The sequence below is a fragment of the Numida meleagris genome, chromosome 1 (genome assembly GCF_002078875.1).
Source record: "Numida meleagris isolate 19003 breed g44 Domestic line chromosome 1, NumMel1.0, whole genome shotgun sequence".
In the NCBI taxonomy this organism is placed as follows: Eukaryota; Metazoa; Chordata; class Aves; order Galliformes; family Numididae; genus Numida; species Numida meleagris.
The window spans coordinates 185500584-185519056 of NC_034409.1; the positions used below are offsets into that span (position 1 = coordinate 185500584).

Genomic DNA, 18473 nt, shown 5'->3' on the forward strand with positions numbered 1-18473 from the left:
TGGTGTGGAGTCTCCAGTCACCTCGGCGCTTTCGTGAGGTGTGAATTGCTCTCCCCGTTTTCATAAGAAGCTGCAGTGAAGCAGTGCAAGGAGGTAGGGTTAATGAGCGAGGCGTTTGTTGCTCAGGTGGCCTATATAAGCGGGGCCGATGGCTGGGAGCACACTAGGTTCTGAGGGCAGCAAAAGGGAAAGGAAGATATCACATCAGAATGAGAACCAGTGCAGCTTGCCAGCACAAAGTGTGGGGGACACACAGGCCTGCCTCTCACCAACCCCAGGCCCGGTGCACTTAGAATAGCAGAGGAAAATCTTTCTTCAGCTGGGATTTGTAAACCAGAGCCATATACAGCTGTTCTGCAACTGCAGGTGAGGCACTTCTGCTGTGTGTAATAGGCTACCACCTAGTCAGCTGGTGGAAGTCGTGCTTCTTTAATTGTAGCCTCAAGTTGAGGGAGCTGTGATCCATTGTGATCCATTGGTCCTTTTCAACCCAAGCCATTCTATGATTCTATTAAACAGGAGGGGGATCGATTGTTTGTGAGGGTGGATAGTGATAGGACAAGGGGGAATGGTTTTAAGCTGAGACAGGGGAGATTTAGGTTAGATATTAGGAGGAAGTTTTTCACACAGAGGGTGGTGACGCACTGCAACAGGTTGCCCAGGGAGGTTGTGGATGCCCCGTCCCTGGAGGCATTCAACGCCAGGCTGGACGTGGCTCTGGGTAGCCTCGTCTAGTGGTTGGCGACCCTGCACTTGGCAGGGGGGTTGAGACTCGATGATCTTTGAGGTCCCTTTCAACCCAAGCCATTCTATGATTCTATGATTCTATGATATACCAGACACCTAACAAGCAAGCCTCTAATTGCAATGTTTTCACATAGCCATACATTTCTAAGGCGACTACACAACCCTCAAACACAATTAAACCATCAGAGGCCGAGCCCCACGACAGAGCAAGCCTCAGACCGGCTCCTGGGTGTCTCCTGACCACAGAGGAGCACAGCCGTTTAACAGCATCCCTACGCTCCGCATCATCTCCGGCCCCAAGGCGCTGCGAAGAGAGAGCAGCCTCCTCTCCACACAACCTTCCCGCCCTAGCGCTGCGCATGCGCTCCTGCTCGCTACACGCCCCACTCCCAGCCCGTCCTCCCGCCGCGCTCTTTAGTTTCCCTCCTCCACTCACGGCTCCCGCGCCGCGCGGCGGCACATGCGCAGTGGCCGCCGGTCGCTCTCCCCTTCCTCCGAAGCTTCGTGAAGCTTCCGGAAGGCTGCGGCCGGCTCCTTCCGCCGCGCCGCCCCCATCCCCCCGGCTTCCGGCTGCCGCATCCCGTCTCTCCGGCCTCCCGCTGTTCTCCGCGGAGCGCCGCAATGTCCTTGCTGTGCTACAACCGGGGCTGCGGCCAGCGCTTCGACCCCGAGACCAACACGGAGGGTGAGGACGGGGCGGGGTGGGGGCTCCGTCGCGGCGCTCCCTTTGCCTCAGCTTCCGGCGCGGGGGGAGCAGCGCGGGGACCTGAGGGACCCGGGGTGCCGGCAGCGGGATGCGACGGGGCAGGCCCCGGCTGCCGTCTGCCGCAGGCTGCTGCCTGCTGGGCGCCGGGAGCTCTAGTTTGTATGTACTGCAGCCCAAAGGGTTTACCGGCGCTGCGGGCCTGCGGCAGCTGGACAGCGGGCCTTCAGTGCTGAGCCCAGAGCCTGGCTGCCCGCCTGCGTGCTGGCCAGCGACCGCCTGTCCTGACGGGCCTGTGTTGGAAGGGACCTTAAAGCCCATCCAGTTCCAGTTCCTGCTGCGGGCGGGCTGCCCAAGGACCCTTCCAGCCTGCCCATCCTCGTGGTTCCACAGAGGCTGCAGTTGGGGGATCTGAGTTCTCAGCAAGCTTTGCCCTCGTCTGATTTGTAAAGATTAATTTCTACAATGGGCCTTTTGCGTTAGCATAATTTCTATTGTTCTAATTCTGTAATTACAAATTTGGAAGGGGATGTGATCTAGCACGTGCATACTCTGTGTCTAAGAAATCACTGCATAAAATGTTATTTTTCTGAGATAAGTATTTGCAGAGGGGCAGCGCTTTGTGTAATGCTTGCTAATGATAGTAACAACAGAAGTGCATACAGTTTTGGAATGCTGCCATTCAGAAATCCTATCCCGCCCCAGCTTGGCCCAAAAGACAGGGTAGATAGGGTTTAGATAGGGTTCCTTACATTAAAAATTTTCATTAGGCCTTTATGACTTATTTTTGCTATTATAACAACAATTCTTCACTGTGTTTTCTGATGCATATGATGTAAATTGGAGTAGACCAGACCTATGGACATGGCCCTGTGCTAACTATGTGATGCTTTGTTTGTGAATGACTGCTTCCTACAGTGAAGTTTATTCAGTAAGTGACTGGAGCTTGGCATTCCTGTGTCCTAGCCTAAGCTGTTCTGATGGTAAATGCAGTTTTTCAAGAGCACTTGGGAAGACCAAGTCTAGCTTTTTTTTGCTGAAGGAGAATAATTACAGCTTTCAGCATCACTAAACTTCACTAAGATCAAGAGGATGATGGGTACTCCGGCATCTAAGACCCTATTTAGCAGTGCTTAGCTGTCAGGTTCGAGTGTTTCAGAGCTGGGGAGAACATTTAAGTCTAACGTACTGTAGGGATTAAGTGAAATGTATATTAAACAAAATTATGTATCTTTGATACACTTGATATTGACATAATCTATCATTTAAGCATAGGATCAGTAGTTACTAGGAGATTTTTATAATTTCTTTTTCTTCAACAAAAATAGAAAATGAGGCCCACAGGCCTCAAAGCTGTTATGGATATACCACAATTTCAGCCTACAGAATAGATATTCCCATGGTGATGATTGATGTAAGAGGCCATTAATCTTCTCTTTAGGCTCAGATGGCTGAAATAACTTGTGCATATATTTTCTGTAGAAACTGTCATTGTTTCCAAAAAATGATCAGGTGGCAGCTGGCTGACACGAAGGACTCAGTGCCTCTTAAAGAGAGGCAGAGAAAACAGCCTGAGGGAAAGCATTGAAGGTATGACTACACAGGTGTGACTGAACACAGTTATGAAATCATTTGTGGCATGCCTAGCAAGTTACAAATTTGACATGCATTTTAGATACAGTAACTTCTGGCTAGATCGTACTATTAGACAGTTGTGCGGTGTTGGATGTAGAACTTCGCTTTAAAAGGGGCAGTAGAGTTGTAGTTAATTTCTCTAGAAATTAATGACCGTGTGAACATTTCTAATCCATTTCAAGGCCAGGTCCAATTTTGCCACTAACACAATGGTGTAATACATTTGTATAGGTTTGAAATCAGTCCTGTTTAGCTGCAGTTGAAAAGGCGGTGCTTCGAAACAGGTTGAAGATGTATGCATGTGTTTGTCTCAGTTTCTTCACTTCGCTGCAACGCTTTTTGGTTTGGGCTGCATTTGTTAATGCAGTTTTACTTGGGTTTTTTGCCAGAACAAAAGGACTTAATCATTTGTGTTTGTTTCTACACTTTTTCTTTTATCAAGTTTATTGATGTTGCCTGCGCAGGATCAACATGATCATAGAGGTGATGAAAACATACTTTGCGTATTTCTAAGGTGGAGTGAGGTAGAGTTGAAAGCAATGGTAGCCTAGATTTTTGGAGTTTGACTGACTTTCAACTTTGTTTAACTTTGGTCTTCACAATTCGAACTCTGTTCCTTTAAAGTGCGCCCTCTGATCCCTTATCTTCCTCACAGCGTTCCGTTTCTCAGCCTGAATCTTTCGTTGTGAACTGTTTATAAGCTCTTCCCATACAATGGTTTTCCTGTTTTCTATGTTTTATTCCAATACTGAGAAATTAAGTGGCGTCAGCAGCTCCTGAACACACTGACTTTCCCAGAGAGCTGGATGAAGTTCATCAAGTTAAGTGAACTTCCATTGCTTCTGGGCTGTAAAGCATAGCTTGCAGAATATTGGAGTGCCTCAACAGGAGGGCAGGTCAGTTTGTAAGTTATATGTAGTCATGCCTCACTGTGTCATGAAGAATTCAGCAGGATTCCATCATAAATACATTTAGGTTTGGATGACTTTACTGTTTCCTACTTTGCCACGTGACAAGAAGTATCATAAAGTCCTTCAGTGAATAAGCAGGGATGTAGCAGTGAGGTAATAGCAGACAACAGTGTCTGCACTGTGAGACTGGAATTGGTTTGAGTATCAAATTTTCATTGAAAAAAAAGAAAATTTGTGGTACTTGCATCTTCAGAAACGATTTGAGCAAGAGTGCAATATCGATTGCTTTGAAAAACTTTTTTTTCTTAAGGAGAGGTATTAACAGCAGTAGAGAGGTGAGCTAAAAAAAATGCTGAATAGCAACCAAGGGTTGGAAGCTGAACTCACACAAATCAGATATAGATCATGCTATTACCTGTTCAAGTGACTACTGTTGTGTGCCACATTCCCTTCTTCTCCCAGTTAATGTGGTATGGGATATTTTTTATGCATGTAAGCTTCACTTAGACAAATGTTGCTGGGCTCGGTACGAATGGTAGTGAGGGATGTTCTGCTGTTCTCTGATGCACAGGATGGTCAGACTGCTTAGTGATTAAGTCCCACTGCCTCTTCTTGAAGCACTGTAGAGCTGCTTGCCTCAACAGCTTCTGTTGTGGATCACACGTGGCCCTCATGAAGTAGCAGCAGAGAGTGGGTTGTTGTTTGCTCCATAATATACCACCTGCCTAGAGGGCTTGAAGCAAGAAAAAAGAGTGGAGCTTGGCCAGATGGACAGACAGGTGCTTGTCTGCATCTGACATGTGAGGGATAGCTGCCACTGAATTGTTTCAAAGATGGTTTTGGTCTTGAGAAATATAGCACTAATTAACAGCACCTCTCTTTTCAACCCACATACTTTTCAGGGGTAGTCTTAGGTCTTCTCATTCAGAAATGATGTGAGATGCAGACAGCCACTTGTGGCAGCATGCTTTCATACATTTGGAGAAGAACACCCTCTTTTTATAAGTAAAAGAAAACTAAACAGCGAAGCCCTGGGCTCTTTGTACAAAATCAATCTGGTTATTTATATTCTTAGGAGTTTTATTAGCATTAGCTTTTCATCTTGAAGCTGAAAGTGTTGGTGGTAGTTTGAGGATATGTAAGTTCTGCAGGAATAATATCCTAAAACGTGTTCCTTTTGACATCAGGTAAGAAATGTCATCTTAAGGCAACGTGTCTGTCTGACCACATTAGTGCCTGAGACTTAGGCTCTGAGTAAATGATGAAAGAAGATACTAAGCAAGATAAAAAAGTCCTTCAAAATCTACGTATTTATATATATATAACATAGTGATTTGTTTATAGCCCATTTAATATCTGTAGGCGGAATATTAGTAGTTATGTATTGCTTGTCTTATTATTTGAAATGTGGTATTACTCACACCTGTGTTTTATGGAGGCTTGTAAAAAATGTTACCATTTGTGTCATTTTTATTTTTAGCTGTTTCTACAAAAAATAAAAATAAAAAAAATTGCTTTAAAGGCTAGAAGGTAGCTAGTGTTTCCCATCTTGTTTTTGATTCATATCATTAAATGATCTATACAGCATGTGTCAGAAATATACACATTGTAATAATATACATAATATATGTGTATATACGTAATCAAAGCAATTATGTTACACTTGGAAAATACATATATGAAGTTAAAAGGAACAGTTGCTACATAAAACAGCTGTAATGTTGATAAATATCTATGAATATCCACAGTTCAGTTAATGAAAGAGAGATTTTAGCATAGTGTTTGTACAGAACTTAATAACAATAACAGTATTGACAAGACTAAATTGTGCATGTTGAAGATTGGCCTTTGACTTCATGACCTTAAACAACCTAGGAGACCACAAGCAACAGTGTAAGAACATGATAATTATCATGGATTTTAGTGAACTCATAGTGCTTATACATTTGTGATCAAACGGGTAAGAATTCTTGGTATGCCTGAATTTTAATAATAGCCATTTTCTTCTAGATTCATGCACGTATCATCCAGGTGTGCCAGTCTTTCACGATGCTCTCAAAGTGAGTATGCAAATGTCTTTTTAAGCCTTACCTTTTTTCCATATATGTAAAACAGCGCACGTCTTTTCCTCTTTCTCTTTTCTGAAGGCTGTCGGTCTGTCTGTCCAGTCTATCACTTTTGAGCAACCCCATGAAATTACACAAAACTGCAGAAGAAGCTTCAAACTGTGTTTGTATGGTTTAAATGTCATGCAAGTCCCCGTGCCTTGTGTTTCTTCGATGTCTCAACTATTTAATTAGGTCCCTTGAATACATGTCTGGAGGTATTGAGAGGTGTCTTACTCTCTCAGTTAATTAACCTGCTTGGAATTTAGACCAGCTGCATGCACTCTTATATCACTAGAGCACTAATATGATTATGACATTTGTCTACTGTAGAAAATAATTGTATTATGTTAATCTGATAACCTGATATGTTGGTTAAGTTGGGACTGCTCACCCATGCCTCTGGTGTAACTGTCCAGAGTTCTCAGGATGAATCTTCAGTAATGAATTAAATAGATCTGTGACTGGTGTGTGTGCTTTGGCCAACTGCATAGCCCGCATTCATTCTATTGAACTGTTTTCCTGCTTCAGGATCTACTCGGTATATCCAGAATGCCTATTGGGAATTATTTGACAGAGAACTGCTTAGGTAGGCCAAAACAGTACTGAAAATATTTGTTAACCATTCAGCAGGTCAGGAATCTGGTGTCCAGGACCCATCTCTGTTCAGTGTACTAATGCAGATGCAGCATGAGCGCCTTTCTTAGGATTTGGAACAGCTGTTTAACTGTGGGACAAGCAGTTTTTTTATGGTGTTTAGAAGCTGCTTGTGCTGGCAGTACATCTCATCTGTGTCCAGCCATGTGGTGGTTCGTGGTACATGGTGGCACTTGTGTGCTGGGTAGCATGTTTACTGTGAGCTAATGGTGATGTTGCGGTGCAGTACAGTACAGTTATAGAAAATAAATTGCCATAGTCTAAATAAGGTTATAACTGTACTCGTAACATACTGCTTAAGACTTCTACCTAATTACAAATTAATTAATACAGAAATTATAAAGATACCTCAAAAGGCTGCATTTACGTTCTCTTACATGAACATGGTTCAACTACTTCCCCCTCAACCCTGCTTTCCTAATTCTAGGCCTAATTAAATTTATCATAATTTTCTATAGGTGGTTTTCTTTCTAATGTGGATTGTAGGTAATCCCAGTGAGCAGGGGCTAACCTTTTACCTCTTGGACTGTGTAAATAGTGAATATTTTAGGGATATTTTCAAACCATCTACTTAAAAGCCAGTGTCTCACTGCTTCAGCTCTCAGTGTGGTGGGAGGGTGTATCTGCAGTGCAGATCTCCAGAACTGTGGAGGGACATAAGCACTCGAGAGATCTGACCAATGCTCAAGGAAAGAAAAAGTCCTCTTCATTTTATAAAGGGGGTCTGTACATTTTGCCACAGGTGAGTGTAGTCTCAAATGTAATATTTGTTTGTTCTTCTCAAATGTTAACTTAAGGGTTTCAGTAACATTTCTGCTTTCTCTTATATAGAGCTGGCACTTAACTTGTCATGGAAGTGTTGCTTCATGTTCAGTGAATTCTCTGATTAAGGCAGCATGAGTGATCTAGAAATGGCAGATGTAACAGCTATCTTTGGCTTCTGAAAATGAAGGGGATTGATAATACTGTCCCATCTCATAAAAGAATTGGTCTTTCATAAGCTTCAGCTAAATAGGGTAATCACACTTGCTCTGTTTTTGTTCCAAACTGTTCATAGGGTTGGTCATGCTGTAAGAGGAGAACAACAGACTTCTCTGACTTCTTAAGCATTGTGGTATGTATTCATGTTAATTTACAGTTTTTACACTTGTCAAATCACAGTGATAAATATTATGTGGTACATCTGCTTACATGTTTAAAGTTTGCTTACTTGTTTTACAGCTATCTTAAATCTTGGATACACTACTTTTATTGCTCTAAGGTTGTAGCTGAGTCTCATTTTTCAAGCTTTAGTAAACATGCTCAAAACTTACTTATGCTGGTTAATAAGGACAAAACAATATATTTTTTCCTTTTCTTAACTGAAAAATATGTATTTTTCTTTAAAGTACATCCACGTGAAGATATTTTCTGTAATAGCTGTAGGATTACCTTTATGGCCAGTGTTATGTGTGACCTAAAGTGGAAGGTGAATCTGAAGATAAACAAGAACTTGCTGCAATTTTTGATAATTGTGCACAAAAAATAAATTGCATATATATATATATATGCTTATGTGTATATATATATATAATACATATATACATATAAGCATAAAAACATATGTTTTCCCTAATAGGGCTGTACAAAGGGCCTCCATAATAGTGAGAAACCCCCTGAGCCTGTTAAACCAGATGTCAAAAGTACCACTGAGCGAAAGGAGCTAGCTGAACTGAAACCCAAATTTCAGGAACACATCATTCAAGCACCAAAACCACTGGAAACAATTAAAAGACCAAGGTATTGTATACAAAACTCTTTTTTTTTTTTCCCAAATGTATGATTGATTGCCAAATTAAAGCTTGTTTGATTATTAAGTGTTACTCATCTCATACAGTGTAAAAATTACCAAAGAGTTTGGTTTTGGTAGCAGTGATGATGTTACCTGTAACTTGAAAATGAATTCTGTTCAGGACAAGGTAGCACTGGATCACTGAGCATTTAGCTTCATGGCAAACAAAAATTGCAGTGTAAAGCTTTGTAGCATAGAAAGCATGTATTAGTGTTCATGGTTTCAAATATTCATAACACATATTAAGGTGTTTGTAGATTCCTTAATCTCTCTGATTTGTTCTTAGTGTAGAGTACTTGGGATTTCTTGTTGAAAGGCATTTGAAATTTCTAATCTGTAAGAATGGACACTTGGGAATCTAGTTTGTTATTGTAAGGGAGATTAGAAAGGAAGAGCTTTATCATAAGATTAAAAGTTACTACTGTCGTCTTTTGTAAATTATTTTCCATGAAGTTGACATGAATACATGGACATTTTTTTTAGCCCAGATGAGCCAATGACAAATTTGCAGCTGAAAGTGTCAGCTTCCTTGAAGCAAGCACTAGATAAACTGAAACTCTCATCAGAAAATGAAGAGAAAAAAGGTAAGGCTATAGGGAGGTTAAGCAGGTATGTAACACTTACTGTCAGACAAATAAAGTCTATTTATTTGTTGTTTCTTTCTGAGGCAATTACTTGACAAGATTATTCATGTTCTTAATAATCTGGGAAATAACCTTCCATCTGTAGAATTATAATCCAAGTAAAATGTGAACAGTGTGGGGATTTGGGCAGTAGGTGCAATATGTTCCCACCTCAATTATTGGAGCTGCTTTTTTGTAACGGGTGACATTCCCCAGAAAACTGGTTGATTCTCCCTTGTCTGCTTTTCCTCTTTTTCTCCCACAGATCACTTCCAATTTAATTCCTTTATAGACACTAGAATTGCTAATTTCAATCTGTGTGCATTTATGGCAATCTTATACCCTTTTGTATTTTAGCAAAAACTGTCATTTAGCTTTTTGTTGTACTTGGCATTCAGATTCTTTGCCTGTGTCTATTTATAGGCAGCAATTGGAACCCTTCGTAGTCTTTGTCTTACAAAACCAAACATAATGAGTGATTGTTGTCCTGTGATTGTTTCTCTTTGTGTATGATTGTAGTAATCCTTTTCATCCTTATTTTTTTTTCTTCCCCTTAAAACAGTGTAAATGTATGGAACCTAAAATGTGATGCAGAAATAATGAAGTTATTGGAATATTAGCATAATTTCTGTTTCTTTGTACCTTTGCGGAAGACTTCAATAACAAGCAGAAGTTGTTGGGGGTTTTTTTTTTTTTTTTTTTTGTAATCTACTCCTTAATTCCTTTAAATTCTGAACAACAGCAGCATGTTTTGTGCATTGTAAACTTCAGCTGCTTTTTTCTGTAATACGATTCTGTTTACAGAGGAGGACAGTGATGAGATCAAGATTGGGACGCCATGTAAAAATGCAGGCTGTTCAAAAGTAAGTCCTTCAGTTCCACCTTTCTGCCCTCTTCCTGAACTATTCCATGCAGAGTTCTTTTCTGCTTTTTGTTGGATTTTTTTTGTTTTTTTTTTTCTGCTACAAATTGATTGCAAATAGGATAAAGTCCACTGGGCTTAACAAATACAGTAGTTAACATACGTTAGTATTGACAAACATGGGCTGTTTTGTGTTGTGCATGCAGTGGGTCTAAGATTTCTTTCTTTTGAGATCCATCCTGAACTTCTAATTAGTAAGCCTACAAAACATACAGTACTGAAACGTTTAACTTAAAATGTTAAATAAAATATTGGTAAGGGGTGGCTTATTGTTAACACTTGAATTGCTCTTACATACTTAAGTACCAGTATATGCTTCAGAAGCATCTTCAGAGATTGCCACTTAATGCTTCCTGCCAGAAGAATCCCCAAAGAAAATGTTTTAACACTTTTAACACTGAAATTGGCCTTTTTATTGCAGGTCATTTAAACAGACAGGGAGTTTTTTGGCTGCCACCCTTGCTATGTACAGAAAAGTAGAGTTGAAATAGGTAATTCACTGTACATCTGACAAACGTGTATTTTTTAAAGTGGCCTGTGTGAACATAAGTGATGACACCAATACTGTATTCCATTGAAGCGATACAAAGTACAGCTTGTAAGAATAGTGTGACAGGGCAGCTTTTGTGAATGGAGAGAGCTTTTCAAAATAGTCATTCTACAACAAGCCACTGGACTTAGATAAACTGCTTGAAAGCTTTATCTTATTTTGTTCAGTGTTCCTATTGTGGATTGTGTTTTGTTTGTCGTTTTTGTTGTTCTGTTTTGTTGTTGTTGTTGTTTTTACTTTGGTCCACCTTCCTACAATAATAAAACACTTGAAATGCTTTGTTTCACTAGACATACCAGGGACCACACAGCACTGAAGAATTATGTCGGTACCATTCTGGCGTGCCTATATTTCATGAAGGGTTAGTACTCAGTTTAATTTTTTAATTAGCCTTTTATCTGCTACTGCCGTTGTCATAGATGTTGTCTTGTATTCATTCTGTATTTCTTACAATCAAAAATGGTAATGATTGGAAAAGGTCTACTACATTAATGGTAATTCTGCTTAAAGGAACGATCACAAGTATTCACAGTAGTGTCCTAAATACTGTTTTTTAATTACTTTCTTTGTGAACTTTAAAGGATGAAGTATTGGAGCTGCTGTAAAAGGAAAACATCTGACTTCAATACGTTTTTAGCTCAAGAAGGATGCACAACAGGAACACATGTATGGACTAAAAAGGATGCGGTGAGTACCGTTAGCATTGCTTTATGCAGCTAGTCATTCTAAACTTTGAATACTGAAATGCATTTCATAGGTTGGTTGAGCTTTTACCGTAGTTGAGCTGCTTTAGGTCAGTACCTATGACATAATACGTAGGATATTATGCACAGCATGGTAGGACAGAAAAGGAGTTTGAAATAATCTGTGGTAGTACTTCATCACAAGTATACTTCTATCTTTCTTTGCCTTAATGCATACATAAATGTAAAAGTGTTCTTGGCAAATTCAGCTTTAATAAGAAGACATACTGTTGGATGCAGTAGGGACACACACTTCTTGTTACTAATATATTCTGAGTTGCTGAGGTAAATTCAGTTTGATGCACCAAACGTAAGTGTCATTTAACAAAAGAAAGTCAAAGGTTTATTACAGAAGATGTGATTCTGTTACCTCATCTTATAGCGACTGCTTTCCAAGTGCTTTGCTTCCTCAGTCACAAAATTGCTGCTTGCTTTTAAGATTCATTTGTACTTAAGCAGAGGCTTCACATAAGTAAGAAACAGAAAATTTGAAGTGATAAACCTAAAGCAAGAAAGTGTCCTTGTGAAGTATTTACTCAAATGTTAAGAAATTCATGAAGTGTGTGTATTCAGATAATGGGCCTCTAGCTGACTGTTGTTTGATTGAGGGTTTTTTGTTTTTAAATGTATCTTTTTGTTGGTTTGTTTTATCGCTATTTCATTTTTTCATGCATTAGAGAACAGAGAGGAATACTGAATTTTTTTGCAGTGATATGAAAATTTCTTGGAGTCCTGGCTTTCTCTTTCTGTTATGTCCCGTACTACTACCTGCTGGATAACTCTAGTCTTGGAAAGGGGGTTGATCCAACAGAGAACGTTTTTATTTCATTTCATCAGTGCCCCTCTTTTTTTCAAATACTCCTGAATGCATTTTTTTCCATGACCTTTTCTTTATATAGGGAAAGAAAGTAGTTCCATGCAGGCATGATTGGCATCAGACTGGAGGAGAAGTGACTGTTTCTATATACGCAAAGAACTCTGTTCCTGATCTGAGCTACGTAGAAGCAAATAGCACAATGGTGAGTGTCTACCTCAAGATGTCATTCTTGACCTGTTTAATTATATGGAGTTTGGGTTCTTTTCTTTCCTGTTGAGATATCCATACTTTAAAGTTTTTTTTTAAAGGCTGCAAATATCTTTAATTAGACTTCTGCAATTAAATCCTCAGTGTGATGAACTTCCATTAGCATATGTGTGAAGATTTACGGATTTGTAATTTCATTGTATTTGACTTAAAATAATTGAATATTGTTCTTGATGGTATGCAGTTTCCCAGGCAGTAATATTTAAAGAGTGCTAAAATGATGCTTCTGTGATTTCTTAGTCACTCTTTTGGAGAAAATGCAACAATTTCCAGTACATACACTCTATGGTACTGTATCACAGTCTGGTAGAATGTATTTTCACTTCTGTGTGTGAGTGACAATTTGGTCACTTATCTTATAGGATCTGAGTCCTAATGTAATATATTTTACTTAAGCAGACTTAAACATAGTGGAGGTGCCTCATATTCTTAGTCTGACTAAATTTTCTGCTGTTTTTCCTCTTAAGTTAAATATCCATATTGTATTTGAAGGAGAAAAGGAATTTCATCGCAATGTGAAATTATGGGGAGTAAGTATAAGAATCGTTTTTCTATTAAAAAAAACACAACAAAACACACAAACCCTCAGATGCTTCTCTTTAAAAGCAGCATGTTTTTCCTGCTTACTTTGCTTATTGAACGAAATTCAATTGCGTATCATTCAGTAATGAAATTTAAATCTAAAACTATTGCCCTGAGTGACTATTCAAATCTTCGTAGAGCAGCAGGTTAGATGAGGTGTCCTCTAGAAATGCCTTCTGAGTCAATTTATCCTAAGATCTTATCCTAAATATGATAGTTGTGTTACAGAAAACTCTGGACATGATATATCTAGGCAGGTTGTGTGCATTAGTCACATGTGTGTATTGTGTGCCCAGACACATGTTTGTAGGTTGAGAATGGGAGAGAGCTGTTTTTTTCCAGATAAGAGGGAATTCCATTTACCTAAATATTTCCTGATGTTTAGTGATGAGATACTTTTCCTAACTTGATTCCAACACATCTGAATGTCTATTTCTTCAGGTGCAGTGTGAAATATGTTTTCTGTTCCAGGTAATTGATGTAAAGAGGAGTTACGTGAACATGACGGCTACAAAGATTGAGGTTACTATGCGAAAAGCAGAGCCTCTATTATGGGCAAGTCTTGAATTACCGGTATCCAACACCCAACAACAAAATGAGAATTCAGATCAATAATAATTCCAAGAGATGAGATTTCCTATTGTGAAGTGGTGACTTGCTACTGTAATCGAGTATTTAATTTTTATATAGATATTTTTAATGTTAGATCTTGTTCCATTCTACAACGAAGTTCTAACGCACAGCAAATGAAAGTGTCAACTCTAAGAGTAATAGCTATTTCTTCTGCTCTTGCTCCCATGAGTATATTTATTCTAGTTGGAGTGACTCCATGAGGATTTAAAATAAAAGAGCTATTGCCCTCTGCTGACAACCTTACCTACTATGCACTGACCATCCAAACAGGTGTGCTGTCAGTCCGCAGTGTGTGTTAATTTTTCAAGTGTTGTGTTTAGACTGGGCCTCTTTGGTAGTACACATTAGAATCAGCACTCTTTGTTAAGAAGCATACAATATTAAAGGGAAAAAAACGAGTTTTTGAAGTGATGAATGTGCAATTCCACATCTAAATTAAAAAGACACATGAAAATAAATGTTAAAGAGCACTTGTAGACATCTGTTTTTGTCTGCTGGAACTAATGTTTTTTTTCAATACCTGTTGGCTGTAAAGGGATGGAATAAAAGGTATTTTGATAAGAGTTTCAGTACTTCCTGACTCTTGCTGTCTTTCAGGCATAAACGCAGGAGATCAAATTAAAATAAAAACAAAGGTGGCAAGAGGGGATATTTCTGACTCTTGTACCTTTGCTGTTCGATTTGTTAAATGCGAAAGTCAAGGGGTGGTGAAGTGCATAACACTACCTCAACTTTGGAGAACATACAAACTGCAAAATATTGTAAAACCACCAATCTACTGAATGTGTTTGACAGAATCTTTAGAATGTGTGCTCTGTCCTATCCCACAACGTTCAACATCGTGGATATTGTCAAAGCAGATGTCTGTAGTAGGAGAAGGCAGCACACAATGTAGGTGTCTCAGGAAAATTATTTTGATATAGATACGCGTTCTCTTGTTCCTGAGGATAGTGATCTGAGAACTAAATTTACAGGGGAAGTCTTAGGAGAAACAGACAGCAAGCCTTAAAATGTCTGTCTCAAATCATAAATGTACCACTGAAATAAAATATTTTAAAATTACGTTTTCTTTTGAAGCAGCATAAGCAAAACTATAATCAGAAGTGTAGACCTTACATTTGTTTTCAGTTCTGCAGCACTTAGGATTTGTGGCTGAAAACAGGATAGTTTTAGATATCAGGCTTTTACCTAAGCAACAACTCATGCACTAATGTTGCTTTCTCTTTCTGCTTGCAAAAGCAATTTTGGGTTGCAGCTGAAGGAGGAAAAAGAAAGTTTTCATGTATAAGTTAAGCAAAATATACAACATTATTTATTGTGCTAAAACTTAAGCAGCTCTGTTGACCACAAAATGTGCTGATGTTCATCTGCCTACCTTTTAGACCTGAAATCCAAGGGAAATAGAGAATGCAGCAAAAGCATTCTGAAATTAAGTCGGGATTTCTAAGACTCCTGCTGTTTTCCAGCAGGTATAATGTGAGGTGAGTCCAGAGTTCTGCCCCTAGCAGTATGTAAATCCCAGAAGTAATTGCAAGTACATTACCAAATAAACTGTGCCCCTCACACCAATGTTAAAATCCGTTTTGGTGCTTCTTTACCCGTTTCCTCATTGACCTGGAGGAAGTGTGGTTGCTTGGCCCAAATTAAAAGTTCCAGCTCTAAATTTTACATGAAAGATTCGACTGAATTCTAATAATGCCTTTTAAACAAAAATAATTTGGAAAGGGTCAGATGATGTGAAGGGTCCAAGCTTGTGGAAACATAGGCCTGCAAGTAGTCCTCTAAAAGTTGTTCGAGTGTTCCCCAGTGTGTTCTGAGCCAACAATTGGAGCTCTTCTAGTGCAGTTCTAAGAAAATTACTTAAGTGGATGAAGAATTCTTGACAGCTGTAGCTATCAGCATGCCATCTGTGTTCTTGCATGCAGAAGTCTGAACTTGGACAATATTTAAACACTGGGATAAAATTCTAATTTAGTAAGCAGGTTAAAATGTCTGTCTACACATGTGGATATATAAATGCTGTAAATGTATAATCTTTTCTGCATTTTATTTTAGTTTTTCAATGTAATTGCAGCATCATATGCTGTAAGTTATGTTGTAAAAATCTTTTTTAAAGGGACTGCAAGGGAAAATGAGTTTCTTGGGGAAAAAAAAAATATCTGTTTTTAAGTAATTCACGTGACCTGAGTACACTTAACCTTTAATTCATGAAAATCTGAATGAATGGACTTTCTCCTGTTAACACTGCAGGTTTTGAGACCCTGTAACTTGCTTGTGTCTTTGAAGCTAGATTCTGCTGGGAGCTGGCTCAGCTTGGTAGTGAGTGGAAGAAAGCTACAGACATGGTCTTCAGTTATTTTCATTCATTCCTTCCACTCCTTCCCTCTCAGCAGGGAACTACAGATGCTTCAGGAATTGCATAATGATTTTTTTCCCTTCACTGATGACATAAATGCTTTTAAATTGCACCTGTCCTGGTTTTACAAATAGCAGCCTAATTCTCCACGGCCTATGACGTTCACAATAGAGCGACAGTATGGATTGTGCTAAGATTCCTGTTTAACTGCATTTTTTGCAGCTTTTTACATCCATTTGTGTTTAACCATCATCAAGATACAAACACTTGCTGAATTCACTTGCTGAATTTGAGTGCTTTGAGCAGATTATTGAGGTTGTTCAGAGCAGCCTTCAGCGCACTGATGTCTGACATCTTTACGTGGCTACTGAGAGCTGATACTTCAGTAGTACGTGGGTTTGACTGATTTTTATTAGCCAATGAGGGGGGGGAAAAAAAAGGTGTGTTATACTAAACTAATCATAATACTTCTCAAAAGCAAGATTGGAAAGCTAAGCTAAGCGTTTTTTGCTTACATAGGCTTTACCCTGTTTAATAATGGTGAAATTCAGTAGTGCAAACAAATAGATACTGGGTTATTTGCAGTTTAATTTTCCCTCTTTTCCATGTTCTTGGAAGTTGTGCTGTATTTAACAAGTTGGTTAATGGTCTGGCTGTAATTCTATAATCCCTAAGACTTTAAACCCATACCACAGCACACTATATCTTTTATAACACAGAGTGTTATATGTCTCAGATATAACTGTCCAGGCGCATGTAGAGCTTTTTCTTCATAATGCATTCTTAATAAGAAAAACAGCATGTGTATGTACGAATTTGTGACAAATCCTAATCTTTTCCTTCATGTTTAGGCCCATTTTCTTAACTACTGCTACACTGCGTATCTAGAACAGAACATTCCTTGGGAGTATTTTACTTTAATGCTAGCACTGTTAAGCACTGGGCTGTTCAGCTGCTCTGACATTTTACATGGCACTGATGTAACTTCACAAAAAAAATCTTCCATCTGATGATCTGAACACTTGCACTATCAAGTCACCATTTCTGTAGATTAGGGACTAGTTCTATTTTGAATAGAATTTTGCCTTGAAAAAAAACAGCTACTTACTCTATGTCACGATGCATTTTTTGCTTGCATTCTTTAAAAATGGCATGATTATTGGTTAAATACTGTACCCGTTGATCGATGGTTTTTCCCTATTGCTATTTTTTTTTTGTCTCTGTTCAGGAAAGAGAGATTCTATTTAAAGTAATGAGTTACGTGTCTGGAACACTGAAGGCGCTGATAATTTTGTCATCAATAAGAGTCTTGAATTACGGTTGGGGGAGGGTGGAAAACGTGTCCTTTTGCATGGTTATTTGATTCTGCACCTTCATAAAATTTTCATGCAGAAATTAATCTCATGTCTTCATTTTATTTTTTTTTCCTAAATTTATTCAATAAAATTCTTATTACATGCTGGTTAAACTTGGATTTTTTTACTTACTTTGTTGTAGGAGTGCACTTCTTTTTGGATTTGTAACGCAGTTAACATGCAGTGGGCATTATGCACAGGTTGGTCTGGCTGTGAGGGGTGCAGTGGCCAAGGGGCACAAATGTCCAGTGATGTTCATAAAATCAACTTTTTTCAGTTGGACTGCTGGCCATTTTATTTTCATAGTAGCATGAACAGAAATGAAGACACTGTTGTCCATGAGTGCTGTCAAGTGTGCATTTGTAGGCAGTCTTTTGAGCCCAAGAGGAAGGGGGTTGTAGAAGCAGGTACCTGTAATGCAGAGGTATGTGAAATGCTTGAGTGTGTTTTTAACTCAACAAGTCATCGTACAGTTGATGAATCATAGAATGGCTTGGGTTGGAAGGGACCCCAAGGACCATCAAGTTCCAACCCCCACGCCACGGGCAGGGCCACCAACCTGCAGATCTGGTTCTAGACCAGGTTGCCCAGGGCCCCATCCAACCTGGCCTTGAACACCTCCAAAGATGGAGCATCCACAGCCTCTCTGGGCAGCCTGTGCCAGCACCTCACCACTCTCTATGTGAAGAACTTCCCCTGACGTCCAATCTAAACCTTTCCTCCTTGAGCTTGAATGATGAATTAAATGCCATCAACTGTATGATGACCAATTCTGGCTATCCTGAACGCGTGCAGGTCTTTTGTATCCAGTGCTCCTGTGGGAGAGAGGAAGCATCCTCTTGAATATTTCATTTTTGTAACTTGCTGAAAGCAAGTATTTGAAAAATTCACTCTTGGTTAAATATTAATAAAAGCTGCATTGCAACCAAAAGTCCTTCAAAGTTTGCTGGAGGCAGAGCTGTACCTTACAGCCATCTAAGGAATATCTGTGGTCCCAAAGCCTTGTTCTCTGAAATGTTTATTTAAAATTTGACAT

At 39.3% G+C, this 18473-nt stretch overlaps 2 protein-coding genes across 2 annotated transcripts in view; one reads left to right on the forward strand and one right to left on the reverse strand.

The window, feature by feature from the left end:
- CHORDC1 (cysteine and histidine rich domain containing 1) lies at positions 1218–14298 on the forward strand. The gene is made up of 11 exons (XM_021382283.1): positions 1218–1432; positions 6007–6056; positions 7816–7872; positions 8377–8537; positions 9073–9173; positions 10017–10075; positions 10975–11045; positions 11266–11371; positions 12327–12446; positions 12979–13041; positions 13565–14298. Exons 1-11 carry the CDS (start codon positions 1369–1371, stop codon positions 13706–13708), a joined length of 996 nt encoding a protein of 331 aa, XP_021237958.1. The 5' UTR covers positions 1218–1368; the 3' UTR covers positions 13709–14298.
- The window catches only part of LOC110390764 (N-acetylated-alpha-linked acidic dipeptidase 2-like), a 45295-nt gene continuing 44496 nt past the window's right edge, over positions 17675–18473 (reverse strand). The window contains exon 19 of the mRNA XM_021382267.1: positions 17675–17848. Within this exon, the coding sequence (XP_021237942.1) occupies positions 17701–17848 (148 nt within the window). The 3' untranslated portion in view covers positions 17675–17700. The remainder of the gene's footprint in view (positions 17849–18473) is intronic.

Excerpts from the sequence above, each read along its gene's own strand:
- CHORDC1 (XM_021382283.1), top strand. The coding sequence starts at position 1,369 with ATGTCCTTGCTGTGCTACAACCGGGGCTGCGGCCAGCGCTTCGACCCC. Across the intron at positions 8,538-9,072 it reads GAAACAATTAAAAGACCAAG|CCCAGATGAGCCAATGACAA; the intron begins GTATTGTATACA and ends CATTTTTTTTAG. Across the intron at positions 12,447-12,978 it reads TAGAAGCAAATAGCACAATG|TTAAATATCCATATTGTATT; the intron begins GTGAGTGTCTAC and ends TTTCCTCTTAAG.